The sequence below is a fragment of the Salvelinus sp. IW2-2015 genome, unplaced genomic scaffold (genome assembly GCF_002910315.2).
Source record: "Salvelinus sp. IW2-2015 unplaced genomic scaffold, ASM291031v2 Un_scaffold1322, whole genome shotgun sequence".
NCBI classification, from domain to species: domain Eukaryota; kingdom Metazoa; phylum Chordata; class Actinopteri; order Salmoniformes; family Salmonidae; genus Salvelinus; species Salvelinus sp. IW2-2015.
Genome location: NW_019942841.1, coordinates 217,765 through 238,638, shown reverse-complemented (window position 1 = coordinate 238,638; position 20,874 = coordinate 217,765). Strand labels below are relative to the sequence as shown.

General features: G+C 41.8%; 1 protein-coding gene across 1 annotated transcript; it reads right to left on the bottom strand.

Moving 5' to 3' along the window:
• Positions 1–783: 783 nt before the first annotated feature.
• slc40a1 (solute carrier family 40 member 1) lies at positions 784–19,261 on the bottom strand. The gene is made up of 8 exons (XM_024137855.2): positions 18,961–19,261; positions 18,754–18,821; positions 17,423–17,582; positions 17,098–17,213; positions 14,097–14,223; positions 13,465–13,710; positions 2,623–3,273; positions 784–1,714 (listed from the first exon to the last, which is right to left on the bottom strand). The coding sequence occupies exons 1-8, from the start codon at positions 18,992–18,994 to the stop codon at positions 1,392–1,394; spliced, it is 1,725 nt and encodes a 574-aa protein (XP_023993623.1). The 5' UTR covers positions 18,995–19,261; the 3' UTR covers positions 784–1,391.
• Positions 19,262–20,874: the final 1,613 nt, after the last annotated feature.

Sequence of the window (20,874 nt, the reverse complement as noted above, 5' to 3'; positions counted from 1 at the left end):
ATAGCGTTAATGAGCTTATACAAGTTTCACTGTCACTTCACATCAAAGAATTATTTGGAATGCTCAAACAAATGTAACAAATCGGTTTTCCCCTCATTTCCTTTAAGCTATATAAGAAGGTCCACTTTGGTAATTGAGAGCGTTGTTAATGTGAATGCACAGTTTTCCAGCTGTTGCTATAGCTAGTACATTAGCACCACCATGGGTGAGAAAGACAATAGTGATGATACATTGAGAATATACACCTGAGTGTACAAAACATTAGSAATACCTACCTAATATTGAGTTGCACCCCTTTTTGCCCTCAGAACAGCCTCAATTAGTTGGTGCATGGACTATACAATGTGTCAAGCGTTCCMCAGGGATGCTGGCCCATGTTGACTCCAGTGCTTCCCACAGTTGTCAAGTTGGCTGGCTGTCCTTTGGGTGGTGGACCATTCTTGATACACACGGGAAATTGTTGAGCGTGAAAAACCCAGCAGCGTTGCAGTTCTTGACACACTCAAACCGGTGCACCTGGCATCTRCTACAATACCCCGTTCAAAGGAACTTAAATATTTTGTCTTGCCTATTCACCATCCATGGCACACACACAATCCATGTCTCTATCTCATGGCTTAAAATCCTTCTTTAACCTGTCTTCGAAGTGGATTTAACAGTTGTCACCAATAAGGATCGTAATGTTCACCTGGTCAGTCCGTCATAGAAAGAGCAGGTGTTCCTAATGTATTGTACACTCCATGTATAGATAAACATAAGTATTTGCGCTCCTTGAATAAATATATTTGCATAACCCTTATAACCATGTATTAAAGAGAAATGAGCAAGAACCGATCATCTAAAGAATTAATTACTAAAGCTGAAATAACTGAAATGCTAGCATGAATGATTTATAGCACCAATAAACTACTGAGAAACAAATGGCTTGAAAGCGGATATAAGAATCCCAYGGCTGATGCAGAGCTGTAATGAGATGCAAACAGCACTAGCACATACTTGAGCAGTACCCAGCTGTAAYCGTAGTAACTGCAAGTGGCAATACCTGCAATTTTCCACCTTAGTTTAGCTTTTAAGCTGAATGCATGACAAGACGGCTACATTTAAATATTGGAAGTAGGGAAGTGGTTTTTTGTGACACTTATGATCTGGGTTGTTTGTCTGAGACTCCTTCTCTATGTCTGCGGCCGCACTACCCTTCTCCCTCAGCGAACGGCAAATGCTATCTACAATGACAAAGGACAGCACCTGCTAGGGTAAGGCGCAGAAGTAAATACATTAGTCCTGCCGGGGCCACAAGCATGTTTAGGTTGATGGCTAGGGGGCTGGAGGAGAAGGGAGTATTTGTGTACTGCAGGCGGAGCTGTAAGCAGGGAAAGAGTCTCTTTAATGGGTTACACCGTGGTGGGAAGCGAGGAGGGAGAGTCGGGGAGGGCCTGAGTCTGCTGCTCTGGAGAGAAGCAGAGGAAGAGGCGCCGCCCGAGGCTCTTAAAGGCAAACCTGAAGTACATTATGTGGCCCATGGCCACGAATGAGACGGAGAGGATGACGAGCAGGCCGAAGGCCTCTGGGTTGGGCGCCAGAATCACCATAATGAAATGCAGAAGGTCTAGGAGGTAGTTCATGGAGTTCTGGACGCCGTTGATCAGTCCCCTCTCCGACTCGATCACATTCTCTTGGATGAGCTGGGTCACGGTTAAGTCAAAGGACCATAGACCTGCAGAGGGGATGACGGCACAGCAGTCATTCAGAATGGCATTTTTACGGCCACATAAAAGCAATAGAAAAAAAGAATCAGAATGATTTACTAATTATCAGACTATATTGGCATCAAAGGCTGGCAATATTTCTCTATGGTGACATTAACACCGGATCTGGAGCCGACTTCCCGCCAAGTGGTGGCTGCTGCCTTATACCAGTGGTTCCTAAGCTGGAGAGGTCTGATCTCAATTTCTTATTTTTCATTTTTAAATAAATAAATATTTCTAGCAAAAACAGAATAACCAAATGTGGGGTCTGTGGAAGAAGTTTATAGGGTGCAATACAATGTAATATTAATCTACAATTTACCCTTAGAAGGATGGCCTGGGAGGCTCACAGGGATCCACAGTTACTCCATTTTCAACTCAGTACTTCTTGTATTTCCTTTTTTTTGTGTTTTGAACATGTATGCACTGTAATTTTAAGCTTTAAAACTGCAAAACGTTCTTTCTACCCCATGGCAAAATGTGTAGAGTTGCAGGAAATTAGCTGCAAAATTGCACCATTTTCTCCGCTGGGAAGAGGGGGTCTTTCAAATTTTATTTCCCAGGGCCCGAGACTTGGTTAGTCCAGCCATGCATGCACTGCAGCAGTCATAGTAAAACTCTTTGTATGCTATTTTTATCGCACTCTAAAGATGGGAGTTGTGTTCTGATTTTGAGGGGGTCCCTGATGAATTTGCTATCACAAAAGGGGTCCCCGCCTCAAAGTTTGGGAACCCCTGCCTTATACAACAAAGTTMATGCGCTACGCAATGATGCATTGTTTTAGACTTCCTCAAACAATGAACTTCTGTGCCAGCGTAACTTAACATAGTAGCACTCATTGAGCGCTTTTCCCAATGTGGACTTTCGAGTAACTCACCAATTCTAGCAGCAATGACCCCAGAAAACAGCAGGCTGACTGACATGTAGGACTGCAGAGGCGGTAGTTCCTCGGTGGGCGGCACGGTCGAACTGTTAACCAGCATACCCTGACCATCGATGGTTAGCACGCTAGCCGGGTAGGCGGCCTCCGGGAGGGCGCTGCTCTTCCCAGTCAGGTGGCTATAGATGTCCTGGAATGGCGAGACACTGAGGTCAAAGGGGCTGCCCGGTGCGAAGACMGACGCCACGCACAGCATTAGGCAGGAGAGCTGCACCACACCCGAGATGAAGCCTGTGCGGATCAGGCCACAGCTCTTGCGAACCCAGGTAAAGGCCACCGTGCCACAGATGCCCGACACGGCTGAGGCRCCCATCAGCAGGCTGAGCACAGAGCCATTGAGGCCCTGCATGTAGGCGTAGCCTGTTGTAATGCAGTCAAAGCCCAGCACTGTCATGTAGAGGAAAGCTAGTGACATGCCAGCGAAGAAGATGGACTGGTTGTAGTAGGCCACCCAGCCATCGCGGATGGTGCGTAGGGGCTCCGCCATCTGGTAGCAGCAGCCAGTCTTCCTGGGAGAGTCAGCCTTGACGACAGCAGTCTCGTTCATGAGCTGGGAGCCCTCCACTGGGCCCTGGCCGTTCTCTAGCTCTGCAGACCACAGGAAGAAGAGCAGATAGACATGAGTTTTTGGGCCACACAACTGTACACAGATCAGGGCCCGTATCCACAGTGTCTCAGCAGGAGTGCTGACCTAGGATCTGTCCATTTGAATCTTAAGCAACCTGCATACGCATTATTTGAAGTACAATAGAGCAACATAGCTACTGTAATAGGTCAAAGCTGCGGGCTGGAAAACCTTGGTAGAGCATGGGTGGAGTAGGCATTGTGCTGCTCATGAATTTCTTTAAGACCAATCCCTACTTCTCTCACGGTGATTATACAACATTTCTACAACATTTCCACATGCAAAAGGTCTTTCAAAAATGTAATTTGCACTTAAAATGTMAAATCAAATGTGTCTCAATTTAGGGCCCGGTTTCCAAAAAGCATCTTAAGGCTAAGTTCATCATCAGAACCTTTGTAGGCGCATCGTTAAATCTCCGATCGTTACTGAAATTGCACTTAAACGCTTATTTACAGATGGCCTCTGACCACTCATTGAACAGCTAACTGGGTTGTTGGATGCTTTTTTTTGCCCTTGTGTCACTTTATACACACAAGATTCTCAGCTAAACATAGAATCAAGGTGTTTATCTATCTCTATGACCACCGATAACTTCAGAACGAAGCTTACTACAGTACAAAGTTGCCAATGTCTTTGCAATTGTTATAAACCAGCAAAGGGTAAAAAGAAAAAAAACATGACTGCCTTAAAATGAGCAATAAATGAGTACATAGGCCTATATATATATATATATATATATATATTGAAATCAATTTCATGTTCAATTGAGTTATATTTTGCTAATTGTAAGCCATCTAATTTGTCTTAATTTCATGGATTTGTAGGCTTAACATTCACAATGTGTCATTCGTGTGCATAGCCTAAATATTCAGTGCATAGCCTAAGCATTGGAATAAGCCGCCTAATTATTTGCAGCCATAGGTGATCATTTTTCTCCAGGAGCTGATCCGTTTGAATGGAGAACGCTGATCTGAGAGCAGCACAGCCTTTCTTTCGATCCTATTAGGATATTGACATGCTCTTACACACTTGTTGAAAGTTCTCCCTACGTGGTGTTTTGGGAAATGCATGCAAGTTCTTTGGCCGTTTATAGAAACGATGGATTGTTAAACGCTCTTAAGCTTAAGTTCCATCGCTATCGGGAAACCGGGCCCTGGCTATTGTCTATTTGCATTTATGCTAAACGTATGGATTCTCCCTTTAAAAGGGGAGTGGGGGTGAATATCGACAGCTGCTTTACATTATAAGCACATACCAGTTCCTGTAAGTGACTCTCAAAGTACTGAATAAATTGGATGACTGAGGGAGAGCCTTCCAGACCCCACTCCAGTTTTTTACTTGTTTTTTACTTCCCACAAAGGGAACCTACGACATCTTTTTTTGGTGCGGTCTGCACTGGCCTTGATTTCATTGTCCACGGACAGGACTCCCTAAAACCACGGCACTTCGATACAAGTTACTTTTTATAGCAGGTTAGGAGAGCATTTTCCGCTAACCCTTAGCCTAATTATCCTAACCTACTGCTACGAAAAACCATTACACTATGAACCCTAGTCTTAACATATTGACTTCGACAGACCATTTAAAAAATGGACAGTCGAATCGTTTGTTCCAAAATTATTTTGTTCATTCACTCAGTACTGATTGAAAGTTTCTCTTGCTTTGTAAAAAGACAGTTTAAAACAGTTGATTTGTTGAAAACACTCAATTTAATGACATAGCTAACCAAGTTAGCAAGCATTTCATTGTCTTTTGACTGCACGCAGCAGGACACAAGCAAGAAATTATTCTGATGTAGTTTTACCTGGGTGCACCGGGTACAGCACTTGCACCCCCTGACTACTTTTTACCTGTGGATAGTGACTTTTCTGGGAACACACTGAAAAGTAACTTGACACTGTTGATCAGTCAGCACAAATGTGGATTATAATAATGGCAAGAGAGGGAGTGTATGCCGGAGCTGGAATTTATTTGACATGTGTGAAACAGCGATGCGGTCAGTCGAGTCTGATAAGTTGTCTGATGCAAGCATGCATTTCCACACGTGTAGTGCACAACTGAACGGAGGTTCTGTTTACATGTGCGTCTGGGGTTCAACCATCAACTATATGCGGTTCAACATAGCTAGCTTACTGTTTACAAAGCTATTTGTTTTCTTGCCTATGGTTTGTGTAGTGTTCTTGGTTGTTCTTAGTCGAGGAAAAGTAGCATAGCTAACTGAAGTGTTTGTCCTGTCTGAAATCTGTCTACCTCGTCTTACCATAACTTGGTCTATGGAGTAGCCTTAGCTAGTTTTGCAATGCCCTTTGCATGCATTGTTGGGTAGCTAGCTTCCCCAAGTTTGGCATTGGCTTTGAACCTACTTAGCTAGCTTGCTAAGTTTTGTGAAGAATGTTGCTTGGATATATTATCAACAGAGTTGTGGTACAGTCTGGATGATGTAACGTTGGCTACCTAACTAGCTAGTTCGGTAGTAAACATAAGTGATGCATCTCATTGACTAGCTAGCACTAACAATGCAAATTACCGTGAGCAGCGAGTCCGATTTCCCAGTTACGAGTTTCCAGTTGTTTTGAGCGCGGCAGAAATCATGCTGGATTGACATCATGGCCAATGTTGAATGTTTATCCTTTTAAGCTTGGAAAAGAGATTCATAAACCCAGACTTGGACCACACACCCACTCCACTGAATAGCAGGCTAGTGATTACTTTGCAATGCTTGAAGTTAGCCACTGATTCCTTCCAAACCTCTCATTGTTTCACTCATTTGCGATTTCCAACTTGTGTAATGTTTATGTCCAATGGCCGATGAGCACTGATACGTTTTACCTATAATTTCTCTCCACATGACAAGGATTGAAAACGATTTGCCAGGAGATTGTCGACTTCATTCATGATGATTACTGCTAGCTAAGATTTTGAAAGTATGATGTTGACATTGTCAAACCAATCAAAGCTACTGTAGATATGTGATTTGACGTAATTGTATCTATGGCCAATGACCTTGAGCCTTCTTGGGTGGGCACTTCTAATGTAACTCTATATCAGCACCCAAGGGGCTTGAATTTAAGCTCTACCCATAGATTTTGAGGTGATGTGGTGTCCCCGTGACTGACAGAACACTGAGCCAATCACGGCGCAACTAGAGAACATTACCAACCCCTATGCTCCGTATTTTCTGCTGGCTGCCCCACCATCACAGACAGCACTGTGCTACGCTGAAACGCATGCATTTTGGAGCTACCTTAAGAAAGCAAAAAAGGGACCTTAGTTGTATGCGGCTTTATTAACTCAATGATTTTTTTACGTTGTTTGCAAACTGATGTGACACGTATTAATGCCAAAATAACACGCAAAACATGCAAAAAAAAGATATACAGTGCCTTCGGAAAGTATTCAGACCCCTTCACTTATTCCACATTTTGTTGCAGCCCTTAATCTAAAGTGGATAAAAATAAAAATAAATGTATCAATTACTAACAATACCCCATGATGACGAAGCGAAAACAGGTTTAGATATTTTTGCAAATTTATAAAAAATAACTGATAAAGTATTCAGACTCTTTAATTGTGCTCAGGTGCATCCTGTTTCCATTGATCATCCTTGATGTTTCTACAACTGGATTGGAGTCCGCCTGTGGTAAATTCAATTGATTGGATAAGGTTTGGAAAGGCACACATGTCTATATAAGGTCCCACAGTTGACAGTGCATGTCAGAGCAAAAACTAAGCAATGAGGTCGAMGGAATTGTCCAAAACATTTCTGCAGCATTGAAGGTCCCCAAGAACATAGTGGCCTCCATTCTTAAATGGAAGAATTTTAGGAACCACCAAGACTCTTCCTAAAGCTGTCCGCCTGGCCAAACTGTGCGATCGGGAGAGAAGGGCCTTGGTCAGGGAGGTGACCGAGAAACCAATGGTCACTTTGACAGAGCTCCAGAGTTCCTCTGTGGAGATGATTGTCATTCTGGAATGTTCTTCCATCTCTGCAGCACTCCACCAATCAGGCCTTTATGGTAGAGTGGCCAGATGGAAGCCACTCCTCAGTAAAAGCCACATAACAGCCCGCTTGGACAATGAGAAACAAGATTATCTGGTCTGATGAAACCAATATTTAATTATTTGGCCTGGTGCCAAACCTGGCACCATCCCTACTGCGAAGCATGGTGATGGTGGCAGCATCAGGCTGTGGGGATGTTTTTCAGTGGCAGGGACTGGGAGACTAGTCAGGATCTAGGGAAAGATGAACGGAGCAAAGTACAGGGAGATCCTTGATGAAAACCTGCTCAGGACCTCAGACTGTGGCGAAGGGTCACCTCCAACATGACAACGACCCTAAGCACACAGCCAAGACAACGCAGGAGTGGCTGCGGGCATTGTCTCTGAATGTCCTTGAGTGGCACAGCCAGAGCCCGGACTTGAACCTGATCAAACATCTCTGGAGAGACCTGAAAATAGCTGTGCAGCGATACACCCCTTCCAACCTGAGAGTTTGAGAAGACCTACAGCTGGCTAGATAACTATGTTAGCTAGCTACAAAAAAAATTGGCTAGCTACCTTTCTTTGCCTGTTCATTGTCTAGCTAGCGTTCAGCTGACTGGTGTTTGCTAGCTGTAGAGGCTAGATGCTGGACTTTGGACAAGCAACCTAATCTTAGCTAGCTAAAAAAATCTGTTTACATTTACAAAAATATTCATCCCCCTTGCCGTTTTTCCTATTTTGTTGCATTACAACCTATAATTTAAATTGGTTTTTATTTGGATTTCATGTAATGGATATACACAAAATAGTCCAAATAGGTGAAGATATATATATTTTTTAATAACTTATGGCTGCAGGGGCAGTATTGAGTAGCTTGGATGAAAGGTGCCCAGAGTAAACGGCCTGCTCCTCAGTCCCAGTTACTAATATATGCATATTATTATTAGTATTGGATAGAAAACACTCTGAAATTTCTAAAACTGTTTGAATTATGTCTGTGAGTATAACAGAACTCATATGGCAGGCAAAAACCTGAGAAAAAATCCAAACAGGAAGTGGAAATTCTGAGGCTGGTCGATGCTAAACTCATCGCCTATTCAATTCCCTGTAATATATGGATCTGTTTGCACTTCCTACCCCTTCCACTAGATGTCAACAGTCGGTAGAACGTTGAATGAAGTTTATACTGTGTTGTGGGGCCGGATGAGAGGGGAATGAGTCAGTGGTCTGGCAGATTGCCAGTTCCTGGTCACGCACAATCCTCATGATATCGCCTTGCGTTCCATAACTTCTACAGACAGAAGGAATGTTCCGGTTGGAACGTTATTGGATATATATGATAACAACATCCTGAAGATTGATTATCTACTTAGTTTGACCAGTTTATTCGACTTGTAATAACTTTTTTAAGTTTTCGTCCGACGTTTGCCTGCATCTGCGCGAGCGTTTGGAAACGTGTACTACACATGCAAGCAAAAGTAGCTACTTGGACATAAGTAATGGACATTATCGAACAAATCAACGATTTATTGTGGAACTAGGATTCCTGGGAGTGCATTCTGATAAAGATCGTCAAAGGTAAGGGAATATTTATCATGTAATATCTGGTTTCTGTTGACTCCAACATGGCGGCTAATTTGGCTATTGTTCTGAGCTCCGTCTCAGATTATTGCATGGTTTGCTTTTTCCGTAAAGTTTTTGAAATCTGACACAGCGGTTGCATTAAGGAGAGGTATATCTATAATTCCATGTGTATAACTTGTATTATCATCTACATTTATGATGAGTATTTCTGTTGAAACGATGTGGCTATGCAAAATCACTTGATGTTTTTGGAACTAGTGAATGTAACGCGCCAATGTAAACTCAGATTTTTTTTATATAAATATGAACTTTATCAAACAAAACATACATGTATTGTGTAACATGAAGTCCTATGAGTGTCATCTGATGAAGATCATCAAAGGTTAGTGATCAAAGGTTAGTATTAATTTTATCTCTATTTCTGCTTTTTGTGAGTGCTATCTTTCGCTGGAAAAATGGCTGTGCTTATTGTGGTTTGGTGTGACCTAACATAATCGTTTGTAGTGCTTTCACTGAAAAGCATATTTGAAATCGGACACTTTGGTGGGATTAACAAGATTACCTTTTAAAATGGTATAAGACACATGTATGTCTGAGGAATTTTAATTATGAGATTTCTGGTTTTTGAATTTGGCGCCCTGCACTTCCACTGGCTGTTGTCATATCATCCCGTTACCGGGATTGCAGCCATAAGAAGTTATAACAATATTCTACAGACAAGTGGTGCGTGCATATGTATTCACCCCCTTTGCTATGAAGCCCCTAAATAAGATCTGGTGTAACCAATTACCTTCAGAAGTCCCATAATTAGTTAGATTACACATAGGTGGACTTTATTTAAGTGTCACATGATCTCAGTGTATGTATATATGTATATGTATGTATGTATGTGTGTGTGTGTGTGTGTGTGTGTGTGTGTGTATATATACACTGCTCAAAAAAATAAAGGGAACACTTAAACAACACAATGTAACTCCAAGTCAATCACACTTCTGTGAAATCAAACTGTCCACTTAGGAAGCAACACTGATTGACAATAAATTTCACATGCTGTTGTGCAAATGGAATAGACAACAGGTGAAATTATAGGCAATTAGCAAGACACCCCCAATAAAGGAGTGGTTCTGCAGGTGGTGACCACAGACCACTTCTCAGTTCCTATGCTTCCTGGCTGATGTTTTGGTCACTTTTGAATGCTGGCGGTGCTTTCACTCTAGTGGTAGCATGAGACGGAGTCTACAACCACACAAGTGGCTCAGGTAGTGCAGCTCATCCAGGATGGCACATCAATGTGAGCTGTGGCAAGAAGGTTTGCTGTGTCTGTCAGCGTAGTGTCCAGAGCATGGAGGCGCTACCAGGAGACAGGCCAGTACATCAGGAGACGTGGAGGAGGCCGTAGGAGGGCAACAACCAGCAGCAGGACCGCTACCTCTGCCTTTGTGCAAGAGGAGCAGGAGGAGCACTGCCAGAGCCCTGCAAAATGACTCTCAGCAGGCCACAAATGTGCATGTGTCTGCTCAAACGGTCAGAAACAGACTCCATGAGGGTGGTATGAGGGCCCGACGTCCACAGGTGGGGGTTGTGCTTACAGCCCAACACCGTGCAGGACGTTTGGCATTTGCCAGAGAACACCAAGATTGGCAATTCGCCACTGGCGCCCTGTGCTCTTCCAGATGAAAGCAGGTTCACACTGAGCACATGTGACAGTCTGGAGACGCCGTGGAGAACGTTCTGCTGCCTGCATCATCCTCCAGCATGACCGGTTTGGCGGTGGGTCAGTCATGGTGTGGGGTGGCATTTCTTTAGCTGGCCGCACAGCCTCCATGGGCTCGCCAGAGGTAGCCTGACTGCCATTAGGTACCGAGATGAGATCTCAGACCCTTGTGGACCATATGCTGGTGCGGTTGGCCCTGGGTTCCTCCTAATGCAAGACAATGCTAGCCCTCATGTGGCTGGAGTGTGTCAGCGTTCCTGCAAGAGGAAGGCATTGTGCTATGGACTGGCCCGCCCGTTCCCCAGACCTGAATCCAATTGGCACATCTGGGACATCATGTCTCGCTCCATCCACCAACGCCACGTTGCACACAGACTGTCCAGGAGTTGGCGGATGCTTTAGTCCAGGTCTGGGAGGAGATCCCTCAGGAGACCATCGCCACCTCATCAGGAGCATGCCACACACCTACTGAGCCTCTTTTGACTTGTTTAAGGACATTACATCAAAGTTGGATCAGCCTGTAGTGTGGTTTTCCACTTTAATTTTGAGTGTGACTCCAAATCCAGACCCCATGGGTTGATAAATTTGATTTCCATTGATAATCTTTGTGTGATTTGTTTGTCAGCACATTCAACTATGTAAAGAAAAGTATTTAATAAGAATATTTCATTCATTCAGATCTGGATGTGTTATTTTAGTGTTCCCTTTATTTTTTTGAGCAGTGTATATATATATATATATATATATAATAATTGTATATATATATATATATATATATATATATACACACACAAACTTGTTCTGAAAGACCGCGATGTCTGCAACACCACTAAGCATGGGGCACCACCAAGCAATCGGCACCATGAAGACCAAGGAGCTCTCCAAACAGGTCAGGGACAAAGTTGTGGAGAAGTACAGATCAGGGTTGGGTTATTAAAAAAATATCTGAAACTTTGAACATCCCACAGAGCACCGTTAAATCCATTATTAAAAAATKGAAAGAATATGACACCAGAACAAACCTGCCAAGAGAGGGCCACCCACCAAAACTCACGGMCCAGGCAAGGAGGGCATTAATCAGAGAGGCAACAAAGAGACCAAAGATAGAGCTGAAGGAGCGGCAAAGCGGAGATTGGAGTATCTGTCCATAGGACCACTTTAAGCCGTACATTCCACAGAGCTGGACTTTATGGAAGAGTGGCCAGAAGAAAAGCCATTGCTTAAAGAAAGAAATAAGCAAACACGTTTGGTGTTCGCCAAAAGGCATGTGGGACTTTTTGGCAATCAAGGAAAACGCTATGTCTGGTGCAAACCCAACACCTCTCATCCCCCCGAGAACCTCATCCCCACAGTGAAGCATGGTGGTGGCAGCATCATGCTCTGGGGATGGTTTTCCATCGGCAGGGACTGGGAAACAGGTCAGAATTGAAGGAATGATGGATGGTGTTAAATACAGGGAAATTCTTGAGGGAAACCTGTTTCAGTCTTCCAGAGATTTGAGACTGGGACGGAGGTTCACCTTCCAGCAGGACAATGACCCGACGCATACTGCTAAAGCAACAGTCAAGTGGTTTAAGGGGAAACATTTAAATGTCTTGGAATGGCCTAGTCAAAGCCCAGACCTCAATCCAATGGAGAATCTGTGGTATGACTTAAAGATTGCTGTACACCAGCGGAACCCATCCAACTTGCAGCTGGAGCAGTTTTGCCTTGAAGAATGGGGGGAAAATTCCAGTGGCTAGATGTGCCAAGCTTATAGAGACATACCCCAAGAGACTTGCAGCTGTAATTGCTGAAAAAGGTGTCTCTACAAAGTATTGACTTTGGGGTGGTGAATAGTTATGCACGCTCAAGTTTTTTTTGTCTTATTTCTTGTTTGTTTCACAAGAAAAAATATTTTGCATCTTCAGAGTGGTAGACATGTTGTGTAAATCAAATGATACAAACCCCCCAAAAATCAATTTTAATTACAGGCTGTAAGGCAACAAAATAGGAAAAATGCCAAGGGGTGGTGAATACTTTCGCAAGCCACTGTATTGATTAACCTCCACTTGAATGCCAACATTAGGCTAGCCATCTACAGTAGCCTTGGTTTGTTCAAATACTTATGATTGGCACCCTGGTGCAAGCAGCTGTGTTGTTGCCGAGCAACAGACCAGGTGTTAGAACACTGAGCGTCGACTAAAAAAGATGTTGGCATTGTCAGAAATGCTACAAAAGGGTAGGGCATTGTTGGTTCTTAATGGACAGAAATGAGCACGTGAGCTATTTATTTATTTATTATATATATTTTTAAATTATAAATGTAATCAAAACTGTTGCCCCTACAAACATATTCAGTCCGAAAGGTGATGATCAAGTCTAATGATCACTTTATGGACACTGTAGTCTCGTTCTTATCTGACGCCTAGATAGATATTGAGCTAGGTCGGGGCAAGAAATGTTATTTTTTTCCCTAATGTTAAGGACCCTGTTATATCCGGTATGTGATTCTCGGTAACGACCGGACTGCTTATGATGAGAGGTGGGGGTTGTGTTTTGTATCGCCAAGTTGATTTGCAAAGTTTCATAGAGATTGGTGTCACATTGGCTTAGATATGATGGTAGGGAGATTTTAATTGAATATTGAGCTTCAATCAAGACATTCATTGTGATCTATAAGGCAAAACTGATCCTAGCTCAGCACTCCTACACTGAGACGCTTTGTTGATACGGGCCCACATCTCAGCATTTAGTCTTTCTTTCAAAAACATATCTATTTTGGTGACTTTTTTTTTTTTTTTTTGCAATATTTCCCAAGAACACTGATGTTAAGACATGATATCTATCAGTGATGTTCATTGATGTTTCAGAGAACTGGAGGACTAGAACATACCTTTTGGGGAGTTCAGTCGTTTCAGTTCCTGGTAGTCTTCTTTCTTGCCAGCCTTCATGGCCAGTGCTGGACATTTCTGGTAGACTTTCCACAGCAGACAGTACTCCAAGCACATAGAGCACAGGTTCCAGCCGGCGATGAAGCCGCAGCCAATAAAGTTGGAGCAGAAAGCCATGATCTGGCCCACCAACATAGGCGCCAGGATGTTTGTTAGCTGGTCGATGATCCGTACTGTGGCATTCATGTCTATTGAAGAAGCGCAGAATAATTTTATTGTCCATTGTCCACAGGAAAAGCAAATTCATATGACAGGGATTTTTATAGATTTCCTGAAGGTTAAATTACTTCAATGGTGCTGATAAGCAAACTGTAGCACCCAGCTCTGGTTATTTGTGAACTGTGGGTCTTTATGGCTTGTGAAAAAAATAATTTGAGATTAGATGTTCGGAAGTGTTGCATTTTTACTGTGTTAATCTGTTTGATAGCGTTTGTAAACCAAGGTGAAACTGGGGAAGTTCTAAAATAACAATTAGTGATTTGCTTTGGTTGGGTTCAAAGTCACGCCACTGCAAGGAGATAAATGCCAGGTCATGAGGCCAATCGATTTGGGATGGTTTCCCATGGAGACTGACCTGCCAGCTTGCTGCTGTCCTGTCCAGCCACAACCACCACCCAGTCTCTCTGGATGGTAATGGACATGGCAGTACTGGCCAAGTTAGCAATGTTGGCTATGGAGATGACCAAGATATAGCAGCATGTCTGAAAACCAAGAAAACAATACATTATTGATCGCTTAGGTAAAAATCAAAACATACAAGTTTACTTTATAAATTTACTTTTGAAAAATCGAAACAGGGACAAAGTTTCCAGTGTGATATTTTTGGCCTCAACATGTGATCTTACTTTCTTTTTTAAAATGTGTTCATCTTTATTTTAACAGGGTGTCATGGAGACAAAGTCTCTTTCAAATGAGCCCTGCACAATACAAAACACACACTTGAATGCAAAATATGATCATTAAAAAAAATATATATCTTCACTTAGAACATCCCCCACTATTGCTCTAAAGTCTCTTAAGGGCATTCAAGCCTCCCTTGCAACATATTCCACATCTGTGGAGCATAAAAACTATAAGCATCTCTACCTAAATCAGAAGCCACCTTTGGACCCTCTAGCACTATGCAATCCTGTGCTCTTGTCAAGGTCAAAACAATAAAATGCAGTACGAGTGTCAGAAACATCGGAAGTTTCTACAGGAGCGCTTTGCAAATAAACAAAGGGAATGCTGCTCTCTTACATACAGAGACCCAACCCACCTTTTGATAAATCTAAGGGTACAATAGAAAACAGCATCTAGAGGTTTAAGTGTGGAAGCTGCTGCGTGCATGTAGATTATGTCCCCGTAATCTAAAACAAACATACAGTAAATGGCCTAGACAACTTCCTTCCTATTATCAAAAGATTACACATGCTCTTTCTCTTTTATTTAACCTTTTTATTTAACTAGGCAAGTCGGTTAAGAACAAATTCTTATTTACAATGACGGCCTACCCCGGCCAAACCCGGCCAACGCTGAGCCAATTGTGCGCCGCCCTATGGGACTCCCAATCATGGCAGGATGTGGTACAGCCTGGATTCGAACCAGGGTGTCTGTAGTGCAGCCTGAAGCACAGATGCAGTGCCTTAGACCGCTGCGCCACTCTGGAGCCCGGAGTGAAAATAATCACATTTTGATCTTCAACTTCTTTACCAGCTCAGTAACGTGTTTTAAAAATGCCAACTTATCATCTAGGCAGATACCAAGATATTTATAAGAGGGAACTCATTCAATTTGTGTTCTGTTCAGGCTAGTACTTTCAAGGCCACTTAAGTCCAAGTTATGGGACCTAGAAAATGGCATGTATTTTGTTTTGTTTGCATTGAGTACTAATTTAAGATCCAGGAGTGATTGCTGTAGTGCTTGGAAATCAGATTGCAAATGTGAAAAGGCTTGATTTACAGATTGTGCAATAGAGTACAATACTGTATCAACATAAAAATGTATTACTATTTTTCACAGTATTTTCAATGTAATTTACATACAGCGTAAACAATAGTGTCTCCAAAATCAAACCCTGGGGTACCCCTTCATGCACTTAAAGTAATCCAGATTTGAAACTTGGTCACAATAGCCTTAGTTCTATTACTGAGAGAGTTCTGAAACCACATGCAGGCTTCAGTGCCCAGGACTTGTTCAATAAAATAGAATGATCAACTATGTTAAAAGCCTTTTGACAAGTCCACAAACAGGGCAGCACAATTAATTTGGGCATCTAAAACATTGACAATATAATTTACAACTAATGTGGTTGCAGTAATAGTACTGTGGCCTGATTTGATGTACATTCAGAATACAATTCTCAGATAAAAGGAACGAAGTTGTACACTTACCAAAGATTAAAGAATCGTAGCCAAAGCCTAGATATGGGACGATAATTATCAAGAACACCAGTGTCCCCACCCTTTGGAGCGGCAGCACATAAGCAGCCTTCCATACTTTTGGAACATTTCCCGAAATCAATATAACAATTTCAAATATGGGTTATTGAGCCAGCGATGAGGGGAGCTGCGCTGGTAAGCAGAGCCAGCTCCAGTTTGTCGGCCCCTGTGGACTTCTTCGTGTCTAGCTAGCACTTACACGACAACAACGAGAAAAAACGACTATTGTTCAGCTTAGCACATTTAATCTAGAAACCGCTAACACTACAATGCTTAACAGCCATCAGCCAGTGTAAGAGTGAAACAAACAGGCCTGCTGTTTTTTGTTGTGTATATTATGTTTGCAGCTGTTCTGGCCAGAGGAATACAGATGGATTGGCTCAACTGGTTAGGCAGCATTTCGAGACCTCACATGACAGCCCTAGAGGAAATCTGCTGACTACACAGTCATGAACAAGACACTCAATCTTCTGTTTCTCCCCCATCTCCAGAAACACACATACCAGAGAACTTACAGCAACCACCTCTCTCAAAAACCAAGGGCCCCTTCACAAAAACACGACTTGTCCCACAATACACCACGTTAGAGACACTTTCATGATCCTGATAGTGTAGTAGCCAGCAGATTSTAACACTCGCTATTGCAACAGTCTTATTTTATTAACAAAAAACAAGGCACAGCATTTCTTCCATGGGACAAAGTCTTGCTGTACAATGTAATTTAAATCTGCTCATTTGGACCCGATCTACACATTCAACCAAAAGAACGAGCCCCTTCAAGAAGCCAAACATGTTTCCTGGCAAATCTTTGTGTAATCTTAAGAATTAAACAATTTTCCCTTGATCGCTACTCAGGCAAGACCCTGTCCAAAGTTTTTTCTGTTTCAAATGTGAGGTAATTGAGTGAACTTGAGGTCTGAGTGTAAAATACTGATGTAGCTCATTTCAAAGCCACAGTGAAGAAAGCTTTCAGACATTATTCAATGTGTAGCCTAGGCTGCTGTCCAGAGGCTGAACTGATATGTAAAGGTTGTTTTAAATTATAGATCATATTAGACGAAGGTCACGTTGTACTTATCAAATGGGTAAATGCATAACCATTCAATTCTAAGTTTAAAATGACAGTATGAGAGAGTTGAGGCAATGGAATCTTACCAGAACCCATCCATTATATAACTCTGCGAGCTGTTCTTTGAACTGGAAAACCACCATCAAGAGGATCCCACACAGAATGACGGCACAGTTCTGGACAACCAGTGAAGTCTGGGCCACTATCAAATTAGAGGACAAGCATTAGAGATGTAGGGTTGGTCATAAACAATTGATTTCTGAGTAAATCACCAAGACCAAAAGTTCTAATCCCAAACAAAATTAACGATTTACTAATGTTTTGAGACTGTATATTGCTTATTCATGTTCTGTGTATTCAGTTCTGTTCAGAAACACTGACTGTAGAGTAGGCCTACTTATGGCTACATACCTTTGAGTCTGGGGTTTTTATCCACCCAGTCACCGATAATGGCTCCGAGCAGCAGGACTGACCCTGCCACCACCAGTCCGTACACAGCCGTGAGCAGGAGGCTGTTGCCATACAGCACCACCAGAAATACAGCTACAGCGAAATTCCACATACGATCTCCCTACAAATACATGCATGTTACATTGTTGTTTCAACCAGCAACCTGGTTTCATAGCTTAGACGTAACATAGAAAATGTCAATCTGGCACACTAAAGTTATTATGATATGTTACGTTTGGTATGGTTACATCAGACAGCTGGTTACTTAAGGCACCCAAAAAAGTAGGATGGGTGGGTGTATAATGTGAATGTCTAGCAACCCAAAGGTTGTGAGTTAGAATCTCATCACAGGCAACTTTTCAACTACTTACTACTTTTTTTGTTACTTTGTAACTACTTAGCATGTTAGCTAACCCTAACCCTTTTAGATAACCCTTCCCCTAACCTTAACCCTTTAAACCCTTTCACCTAACTCCTAAACTTAACTCTAACCTTAACCCCTAACCTAGCTAACGTTAGCCAGCTAGCTAACGTTAGCCATCTATCTAGAATTCGTAACATATCATACGTTTTCCAAATTAATACCATATAGTATGTTTGGCAAATTTGTAACATTGTAAATTTTTCTAATCCGTAACATATAATATGAATTGTAATTTGCAACATATCATATGAAATGGGTGCTGGACTACCACAAATGAATACACACCATACGAAACGTAACATATTATACTAAATGGAGTGTCTTGGATTTATGTACAGAATAAAAAGAAATGCTCTGAGACCAGGTTGCAACCAGCTGTTAAAATGTACTGCACAGTAGGGCTACAGTATATGGATAATGCTTGCAGAAACATGATCCTAGCCTACTATCGAGCCTATATAAAGCTATCCTATATAAATGTATAATGGTCTACTGTCAAGAACTGTACACAAAAGAAACATGACCTTAATAATGCAATTACCTGATTTAGAAATACCCTGACATAATAAATATTGTATAGACCATCGCACATTATATGGAACCATCCATGTGTCCACTGATGTGCCATTGGACTTGATCAAAAAAAAAAAAAATCCCCAAGCAAAATGTACCCAAAGAGATGGGAAATAGCCTATATATATTCCCTACGTGTGTACCTATTCTAAAACACAAATAAGCTATAAGATTTTGTCAAATGACCCTCCACCTATGATGAGTAATTAGGGTGATAGCCTCCCTAAACATTATTTTAAATTAATGGTTTACAATGGTTGTGACATTTTGTATTGGCTACTTTTGATTCACATACCCATGTGGAGAGGGCATGTCCAAGGTAAATAAGGAACGTTGGTGATGTGAAGAACGATTGGACAGATTCTGCAAGGGAAATGATGTTTGAGATTCTTGTTGATATCAGAACAACTATGGTCAATAGATCGGCAGTTATCAATACTTAATCAAATATTCAATTTGAATGAGTCCTTTTAAAAGCACTGAAAATATAAAATTGACCTACCACAATAACGTTTCTTAGGTCCCGCGTTATCCATTTGTAATATTTTTTCTCAAAATAATTTAGTCAATATTTATTTCCCTTTGTACAGGCTTTCGATGCAGGCGATACTCGGTGCATTGAATTTTCGATAAACGCACTCCAAAACTCCCCTTTCTCCTTTCCAAACTTAGCTATCACTGTAGCTGAAGTTGGAAAGATATATGTTTGCCGAAAAGCCTTGTTAGTTAAAATGCAAAACAATAAAATCTTCTGGACGGCTCCAGCAGCCTTCTCTCGTCCTTTCTGCACTGCCTACAGTGTTTTTGTCCCCGCGGTCTCCTGTCAATATATCTACAGCAGAGATATTACAGAAAGGTGGAGATAGGAATACCATTTGGCATTGAATGGACACCCAGCAGACTGCCGACCAATCGTGTTCACGTTGTCATGTTGCGTCACATGGTTGCTAAACTAATCGTCACAAAATTCCTTCTCAAAGTCAGGGTATGAGTCGAGAAACGTGCCTATTTTCCRCGAAAGTACGCAATGTCACGATTCCAAAGCTATACAATATTACAGATAGCAAGTAACGTATCTACCGTCTTGGAAAATACTTGAAATGTTRTGATTCTTGTTGACGAAATTCATGCAAATGTTAGATTTTTTTTGAGATAGCGTCCAGAATGCATCGCGCATTGCCATAGTTGGGCAACGTACACAATAGGCGGTAATACGATTCCAATGGAGTTTACCATCTCCTCAAAAGTATCTCTGCATACAGTGAGCAGCCAGAAGCACACGGCACAGTCCAGTCGACGACTCGAGCACAGCGTGATGATGCATATATAAATCATTGATGTAAATGCATTCAAAACAAAGCCCTTGTGGACAATTATTGATACATTGTTGCAAAAGATCTGACAGGATCCATGATTTAGGTGGTTGTTACAACAATATTAATTATATAATTAAGCAATAAGGCCAGAGGAGGTTTGGTATATGGCCAATATACCACGGCTAAGCGCTGTTCATAACACGCAACGCGGAGTGCCTGGACATAGCCCTTAGCCGTGGTATATTGGCCATATATCACAAACCCCCGAGGAGCCTTATTGCTATTATAAACTGGTTACCAATGTAATTAGAGCAGTACAACTAAATATTTTGTCATACCCAGTGGTATACGTCTGATATACCATGGCTTTCAGCCAATCAGAATTCAGGGCTCAAACCACCCAGCTTATAATAACTGCATATATTGGGAGAGGGATACAAATGTTTATAGTTGCAGATAGTTAGATACACATACATAGTGACTGTTTTTTATTGCTTTTATGTATCCCAGGACTCACGCGAAACCAGTGGCAAATGTTACAGATGTGGACTACCCCAGATAAATAAATGCACAGGAGCCTATCTATTTGCTTACCTGTCAGGAAGAAAAGTGAAAAATACATATAAAAACACTAAGATAATAAATGATGGATAATCCATTGCTTGTGGCATAACTTACACAAATGGTCATTTTGTGTAGCATATGCAAGTAGGCTATATGGAGGGCAATGCTTGAAGCAGCACTGCCTGTTTATTTTCTATGCATGTGTGCATAAAGTTGGTCAGTCTTTATTTGGGGCTAAAACCTATAAATGGATATGCACAAGGAAGGGTGATAGGAGATAATAATATTACTGTCTCTGTTACATAATCTAATATCAGTCATTAAACCAGCTTCCCATATCAGTTGGCTATATCGCAGGGGTCGTATTTTCAAAACACTGATCATCAAAAAATCTGCGTTTAAAACCATTTCACCTGTGTTTTATATAGAATGTCAACAGTATTTTTTTTTTGCTTAACTAGAGTGATCCTTCACAGAAAATACATTAGTGCAACACATTCGTAAGAAAATAGCTTCATTTTCATCAGCTGACAACA